Genomic DNA, 8,767 nt, shown 5'->3' on the forward strand with positions numbered 1-8,767 from the left:
TCTACCCACAGGGTAAGCTCCTTGTTCCCCCACAGTCCCTCTCTTGTAGGAAGGACCTCCATCCTGCAGCTTCTTGCCAGGCTCAGGCACTGGGAGGTCATACTCTCTTCCTACCAAGCTGCAACAGTCCTCTCTGACTTCCCTGTGTGTTAAACACACACACACACACACACACACACACACACACACTGTACTGGCCATACAGTTCAATTTAAAGGGGCAGCATCGCCCACTTACAAGTGGGTCCTCAGATAAAAAAACACCCCAAAAAACAGACAATAAAATGAAGAGACATTGTCAACATTTTATGTTATTAAAGATCAAAATGTATAGTAACTCTTGAATAAATATAAGCGTACAATAATTATACAATAAACATAAACATACAAAAATTATACAATAAACATAAATATACAATAATTATACAATAAACATAAACATACAATAATTATACAATAAACATAAACATACAATAATTATACAATAAACATAAACACAATAATTATACAATAAACATAAACACAATAATTATACAATAAACATAAACATACAATAATTATACAATAAACATAAACACAATAATTATACAATAAACATACAATAATTATACAATAAACATAAACATACAATAATTATGCAGTGATTTAAAAAATTTACTAATAAATCAGTGTTAACAATAATAAAGATGTGTTTCAGGCAGCTGTAGAGCATGGTGATGACCCTAAGACTATGTCATGCAATGTTACAAATGATTTATTTATTGTCTGCTTCATTTCTTTATTTCTCAGACAATAAATTATTGGGTTCAGAAATGGAGTTAAAATAGAATATAAAATAGTCACCAGTTTATTTCTATTATATGGGCTAGCCTTTCTTGGCCTTGCATAAATGAACAATGTTGTTGTATAAAATATAATAACAACAGTTAAATGAGATGCACAGGTGGAGAAGGCTTTTTTACGTCCTTGGTTGTTAGGCATTCTGACTACTGCCCAAAGAATGCAAATGTATGTTATAATTATCATTATAAGAGGAATCATGATGATCGCCATGGCCAGGATGAAATCCACCAACTCCGTGAAAGACATGTCTGTGCAAGCTAAGTTTAACATAGGAGAAATATCACAGAAAAAGTGGTTGATCACATTTGGGCCACAAAAACGCAACCTAAAAATAAAAATTGCTTTAATAAGGGCAATGGAGAATCCCAGTACCCACGTGCCAATGGTCAACTGTAAACAGAAGGTGTTGTTCATGATAACTGGATAAAGTAGTGGGAAACAGATAGCAAGGTACCTGTCAAATGCCATAGCTGCTAAAAGAACACATTCAGTGCAGGCCAATGATATAAATATATACAACTGAATCATACAAGCAAAGAAAGAGATCTTATTATTCTGAGTCAAGAAGATGTTGAGAAGATTGGGAACAGTAACTGTAACATACCAGATTTCTAAGAAAGACAGGCTAGATAGAAGATAGTACATTGGCTTATGGAGTTTTACATTAAATTGAATTGTTATGATAATTACCACATTTTCCGTGACAGTTAAAAGATAAATTATTAGGAACGCTGCAAAGAGAAGAGGCTGCAACTCTGGACGTGTTGGGAACCCAATAAGGATAAATTCAGTGATGTTGTTACCATTATAAATTTCCATCATAGAGCATACCTGTAAATGATATATAACAAAGTAACAAACATTCAAAACTTTACAATTCTAAAAGTCGACCTCAAGCTTTTTGGACTACAATATAGTATATTGTATATATAATTACATAGTTTGGCTGAAACAAAACACTAGTGCTGTTCAGGGTCAACCAAGAAAAGAAATTCTAGTTAATCCTATTAATCCTAAAGAGATTGATAAAATTTGCACAAGGCAAGGCTCGATTTGGAAAAACGTCCAATTAAGTGTGTACATTTTAGAATCAATTTATTTTATGTTGTTTGAAGGAAACTCCTTTCTTTTTGCTATTTCTGCCAAAAACAGTTCATGTGGAAGACTATTCCTCAGCTTCACATTAAACTGTTTTTGCAATTGGTGATTTAACCTTTTTCCTCCAGTTGCAGACCTTGTACCTGTTTTGAGCTGACCTTTGAAGATGGACCTTATTGTTATCTGCATGTTTTCTTTCATTATCAGCAGAGCTCATGTCAAGTAGTTAACAGTATAACTGAATCTTGTATGATGTGTACTGCAATTTACACAAATGACGTGATAATGTACATCTCCGCCGTCTAGCAGGTGAAAAGTGCTTTCCCAGTTCACAGTTGGTCTGAGATATAGATCTCTATATGTGAAGCAGATTTAAGGTTTTTAAACCCTTAAATTCTTAAACATTTCTAATATTGAGATGTAACACATTAATAAAACTCATAATTAGAAGAGTAAAAGACGAGTATTATCGCTACAAATTTACCTGATATGCTCTTATTCCTTATTTGAAGTATCATTTTTCTGTCTACTTTTTCATCTATCTATCTATCTATCTATCTATCTATCTATCTATCTATCTATCTATCTATCTCATATCTATCTATCTATCTATCTATCTATCTATCTATCTATCTATCTATCTATCTATCTATCTATCTATCTATCTATCTATCTATCTATCTATCTATCATGACAGGGTAGGGAGACAGACAGGTGAGCCCTAATCTACCTGCCACTCAGTCCCTGCCTACTTGCACGACCCGTCCTAGGCGACAGCATACAACTGGGCGACGGTCCCTACGCTCAATAAGTGCACGACAGACAAACAGACAAGGGTACACAGAAGCTAAGGGAAATGGGGCAGTTGCCCACGGCAACACCGTGAGCAACAAGAGTAGTGAACGAGCCGAGTCAAGCCAGGAGTATACGAGGTACCAAACGCAGAGCAGGAGCGTAGTCAGTAAAGCCAGGGTAAATTTGAAGCAGAGGTCAGTAGTACTAGCAGGAACAGCAGAGCCAGGAAACCAGACAGAATCACAGGCAAAGCAAGAACAGGAAATGAAGGTATAAATAGACCGAGGGCGGGAGCTAGCTCTGTCTGGCCAGGCTGTGATCGGTTCTCCCACTCCTCAGCCTACCAGCCTGAGTGGTAGCAGATCGAGTCACTCTATCAGACCTAGGAGCAGATGCAGACTGATTAACCACGGGCGTCGACACAGAAGCTGTGTCTGGCAGATCCTTTACAATCTAGCAGCAAAAAAAGTTATGATCCAGCACTTCATGAAGAAATCTCAGGACTTTATTGTATAAACATTAAAAATGCTTAACTAAGAACGCAGTTGGCGTTTGAAACGCGTAAGCGTACTGGTCCTTTGTCTTTATGTGCTGGGTGGATTTTTAATGCTTATACAATAAAGTCCTGAGATTTCATCATGAAGTGCTGGATCATACTTTTTTTTTGCTGCTGTGGAAGACACATGGGCCAGGGCGAGGTCTGTGCATTGAATCACTATCTATCTATCTATCTATCTATCTATCTATCTATCTATCTATCTATCTATCTATCTATCTATCTATCTATCATGACAGGGTAGGGAGACAGACAGGTGAGCCCTAATCTACCCGCCACTCAGTCCCTGCCTACTTGCACGACCCGTCCTGGGCGATGGCGTACAACTGGGTGACGGTCCCTACGCTCAATATGTGCCCGACAGACAGACAAGGGAACACAGAAGCTAAGGGAAAAGGGGCAGTTGCCCATGGCAACACCGTGAGCAACAAGAGTAATGAACGAGCCAAGTGAAGCCAGGAGTGTACGAGGTACCAAACGCAGAGCAGGAGCGTAGTCAGTAAAGCCAGAGTCAATATGAAGCTGAGGTCAATAGTAATAGCTAGAACAGCAGAGCCAGGAAACAAGAGAGAATCACAGGCAAAGACAAGAAGCAAATGAAGGTATACATAGACCGAGGGTGGGAGCTAGAACCGTTTGGCCAGGCTGTTATAGGTTCTCCCACTCCTCAGCCTACCAGCCTGAGTGGTAGTAGATCGAGTCAGACCTAGGAGCAGATGCAGACTGATTAACCACGGGCGTCGACACAGAAGCTGTGTCTGGCAGATCCTTTACACTATCTATCTTTCTATCTATCTATCTATCTATCTATCTATCTATCTATCTATCTATCTAACTCATATCTATCTATCTATCTATCTATCTATCTATCTATCTATCTATCTATCTATCTATCTATCTATCTATCTTTTATGAGGACACAACCAACTCCTAGGTTTTAGAAAGACCCTAAATACCTGTATTAACTAACTAACTAACTAACTAACTAACTAACTAAATAAATAAAATATGTTTACAACTAAGCTATCATTCAAAGAGGAAACAACAATTTGTCACTGTATGTCAGCCAGCTCAGCCTTACCCAGGTTGTCAATAGCCAAAACACAAAAATAAGTAGCTGCAGGAGGGAAAAAGAATATTAGGAATAGAGTAATAAAGCACATTGTTCTACAAATGTCCCTGTAATATCTCTGGTGTTTCAAATGTCTCTTCAGTTATCAGGCATCCATTATATATAATCAGTTAAATAACAATAAAGCAAATACATGATGACCATGTGACACTAGTTGAAGTTATTTTTTCTTTACCTCTGAGGTTACCACCAGCAGCCATGAGGGATATTGTTCCAAATAAACATGAAAGTTGGCAAAGATTATTGTGGAATAGTTTGTTAAAATATGTTTAATCATAAGACAGAAAGTGGTGCATGTATTTTCAAGGAGTATTCCAACAATAAAGGCATATAGCTAAGATTGTTTTAAGTGCAATTTTAGCACCGCTTTCAGTTGCCATGAAAGGGAATGTGTCGCTAGAATTTTTATTTTTATTTTTTTTAGTTAAACAATTATTATTTGAGTGATTACACATTGTTTTAATTTTTTCACAAGTCAGGAAATATTATAAATTAGATTCTAATTTATAATATTTCCATGTGCTGGGCACTAGAGGGACCACTTCCCAAAATTGCAGCATGGTCAATGTGGTAAAGCAACCTCATTGCTTTATGCTGCAAATTTGGGGTAGACGCCCTCTCTAGTGTCCTCACACAATCCCCCCTCCCTTATTCTGGCTAGTGCCAGGAGAAGGAGGGGGTTTTAATCGTCAAACCTCCTACACTGTGTGCCGCCATTTTCTGAGCGACTGCACAGTGTAGGAGGATTAGATACAGTGCTCAGCAGACAGTATAAGGCTGGGTTCACACGACCTATTTTCAGGCGTAAACGAGGCGTAATATGCCTCGATTTACGCCTGAAAATACGGCTACAATACGTTGGCGAACATCTGCCCATTCATTTGAATGGGTTTGCCGACGTATTGTGCCGACGACCAGTAATTTACGCGTCGTCGTTTGACAGCTGTCAAAGGACACTTCTTTGCAACGTAATTTGAGCCATTTTTCATTGAAGTCAATGAAGAACAGCTCAAGATTACGGGCGTCAAAGACGCCTCGCATAATGCGAGGAGGAGCTTTTACGTCTGAAACGACGAGGCTTTTTTCTCCTTAAAACAGTCTGTCTTTTCAGACGTAAAAGGAAGCTAGCGTGTGCACATACCCTTACACAAACATACACGAACGTAAAACACACATCACATACACGAACATAACTTACCTGCTCCTGCCGCCGCTGCCGCCTCCGCTCCTATTCCTTGCGCCTTCGCGTCCTTGAACATATGGCCGGAAGCCGCGTCCGGTAGGCGTCATCTTACTGTCCGGCTGCGGCTTCCGATCCACATGAAAATGGCGCTGGATTTCGCTCTGCCAAAGACCTTCCTTTTGGTCTGTGTGGGAGTGGCGCATGCGCCGTTCCCACACAGACGGCGTACGCTGTAGTAAATGGAACGGCTCCCGTTCGCATTCTCTATGGGGATGTATGTGCCGTATTCCATCTCTGTATGTGTCGTTAATCGACACATACAAAGATGAAAGAAAGAAAAGGCAGCCCCCACAGAGAAGTAAAAATTAAAAAAAAGTAGAACACATGAACACAAATAAATACATTTCATTTTTTTAACATACTAAAAGCAATATGATAAAAAAAAAAAAAAAATGACACCTTCCATTTAAAGGCTATGTAAACCTGTAAAGGTGATTTTTTTGTTGTTGTTTGTTTTGTGCAACTTTCAAATTAGTTATTATTAAAAATTATTTTTACTTTTTGAGATACAGCTGCTCTGTATTCTGTATACAGAGCAGCTGTATTGTTCGTTGAATCCTGTATCCGTCAGATCCGCGGGACTGACTTGTTCAGTGTCAGTGACTCCTGCGTGTCTCTTACATGCAGGATCTGCCTGTTATCCATCACATCTAAGTTCATAACTTAGATGTGATATATTACAGGTGGATCCTGTATATCAGAAACACGCAGGACCCGCTAAGGGGTATGTGCACACGTAGTGACCAAAAACGTCTGAAAATACGGGAAAACAGCCCCTGATTTTCAGATGTTTTTTGAGCAACTCACGTTTTTTGCGGCGTTTTTCGCTGCATTTTCGCTGCGTTTTTTACGTCCGTTTTTGGAGCTGTTTTCATTGGAGTCTATGAGAAAACGGCTCCAAAAACGTCCAAAGAAGTGTCCTGCACTTCTTTTGACGAGGCTGTATTTTTAAGCGTCGTCGTTTGACAGCTGTCAAACGACGACGCGTAAATGACAGGTCGTCTGCACAGTTCGTCGGCAAACCCATTCAAATGAATGGGCAGATGTTTGCTGACGTATTGTAGCCTTATTTTCAGACGTAAAACGAGGCATAATACGCCTCGTTTACGTCTGAAAATAGGTCGTGTGAACCCAGCCTTACACTGAATCCGTCAGGTCCGTGGGACTGATAGATTCAGGTCTTAGCAAATTATACAGCTGTTCAGTATATAGAATACAGAGCAGCTATTTCTCAAAAAGTATAAATAATTTTTTTTAAAACTAATTTGAAAGTTGCGCCAATCACACCCACTAACATAGCTTTTAAGAAGCAAAAAGACATGACATTTTGCAATTGTTGTCACATATTGTACCAAAGAGAGGCACTACACACTATTTTCCATGAAATTGGTATAAAGTGTTGCTAGATACTACCAGCAAAATGAAAAGATTTTTCCAGCATCTTCAGTGATTCAATGCACAGACCTCGCCCTGGCCCATGTGTCTTCCACAGCAGCAAAAAAAAAGGTATGATCCAGCAATTCATGATGAAATCTCAAGACTTTATTGTATAAGCATTAAAAATCCACCCAGCACATAAAGACAAAGGACCAGTACGCTTATGCGTTTCAAACGCCAACTGCGTTCTTAGTTAAGCATTTTTAATGTTTATACAATAAAGTCCTGAGATTTCTTCATGAAGTTAAATAGTTACATAGTTACATAGTTAGTACGGCTGAAAAAAGACACATGTCCATCAAGTTCAACCAAGGGACGGGAAAAGGGGAGGAAAAATTTCTACACATAGGAGCTAATATTTTTTTGTTCTAGGAAATTATCTAAGCCTTTTTTAAAGCCATCTACTGTCCCTGCTGTGACCAGCTCCTGTGGTAGGCTATTCCATAGATTCACAGTTCTCACTGTAAAGAAGGCTTGTCGCCTCTGCAGCTTGAACCTTTTTTTCTCCAGACGGAGGGAGTGCCCCCTTGTTTTTTGAGGGGGTTTTACAAGGAACAGGATTTCACCATATTTTTTGTATGTGCCATTAATATATTTATATAAGTTAATCATGTCCCCCCTTAGTCGTCTTTTTTCAAGGCTAAATAGGTTTAATTCTTTCAATCTTTCCTCATAACTTAAATTCTCCATGCCCCTAATTAGCTTCGTTGCTCTTCTTTGTATTTTTTCCAACTCCAGGGCATCCTTTCTATGAACTGGAGCCCAGAACTGAACTGCATATTCTAGATGAGGCCTCACTAATGCTTTGTAAAGTGGTAATATTACATCCCTGTCCCGCGAGTCCATGCCTCTTTTAATACACGACAATATCCTGCTGGCCTTTGAAGCAGCTGATTGACACTGCATGCTGTTATTGAGTTTATGATTTACAAGTACACCCAGATCCTTCTCAACAAGTGAATCCGCCAGTGTAGCTCCCCCTAGGACATATGATGCATGCAGGTTGTTGGTACCCAGATGCATAACTTTACATTTATCTACATTAAACTTCATCTGCCAAGTGGACGCCCAAACACTTAGTTTGTTTAAATCTGCCTGCAATTCATGAACATCTTCCATAGACTGAACATTATTACATAGCTTGGTGTCATCTGCAAAAATAGAAATAGTGCTATTAATCCCATCCTCTATATCATTAATAAATAAGTTGAATAATAGTGGTCCCAGCACTGAACCCTGGGGTACACCACTTATAACCGGTGACCATTCAGAGAAGGAATCATTGACCACAACTCTATTTACAAACTATATTTTCTAAACCTATAGTCCTTAATTTACCCATTAGGCGTCTATGGGGGACAGTGTCAAATGCCTTTGCAAAGTCCAAAAACACTAAATCCACAGCGGCCCCTCTGTCTAGACTTCTGCTCACCTCTTCATAAAAACAGATTAGGTTAGTTTGACAACTTCTGTCCTTAGTAAAACCGTGCTGGCTGTCACTTATAATGCTATTTATTGTCACATATACTGTATATAGTCCCTCAATAGCCCCTCAAACATTTTCCCCACGATGGATGTTAAGCTTACTGGTCTATAATTACCCGGGGAAGACCTAGAGCCCTTTTTGAAAATAGGCACCACATTTGCGCTGCGCCAGTCACTGG

At 39.1% G+C, this 8,767-nt stretch overlaps 1 protein-coding gene across 1 annotated transcript; it reads right to left on the reverse strand.

Annotated features, from left to right (window-relative positions):
* Nucleotides 1–692: 692 nt before the first annotated feature.
* On the reverse strand, nt 693–1,664 carry LOC142649077 (olfactory receptor 6B1-like). The gene has a single exon (XM_075825498.1). It carries the CDS (start codon nt 1,662–1,664, stop codon nt 693–695), a length of 972 nt encoding a protein of 323 aa, XP_075681613.1.
* Between the last annotated feature and the right edge of the window lie 7,103 nt (nt 1,665–8,767).

The sequence above is a fragment of the Rhinoderma darwinii genome, chromosome 1 (genome assembly GCF_050947455.1).
Source record: "Rhinoderma darwinii isolate aRhiDar2 chromosome 1, aRhiDar2.hap1, whole genome shotgun sequence".
Classification (NCBI taxonomy): Eukaryota; Metazoa; Chordata; class Amphibia; order Anura; family Rhinodermatidae; genus Rhinoderma; species Rhinoderma darwinii.

What these genes read in the sequence shown, in the direction of transcription:
- LOC142649077 (XM_075825498.1), bottom strand. Translation starts at nt 1,664, where the DNA reads ATGATGGAAATTTATAATGGTAACAACATCACTGAATTTATCCTTATT.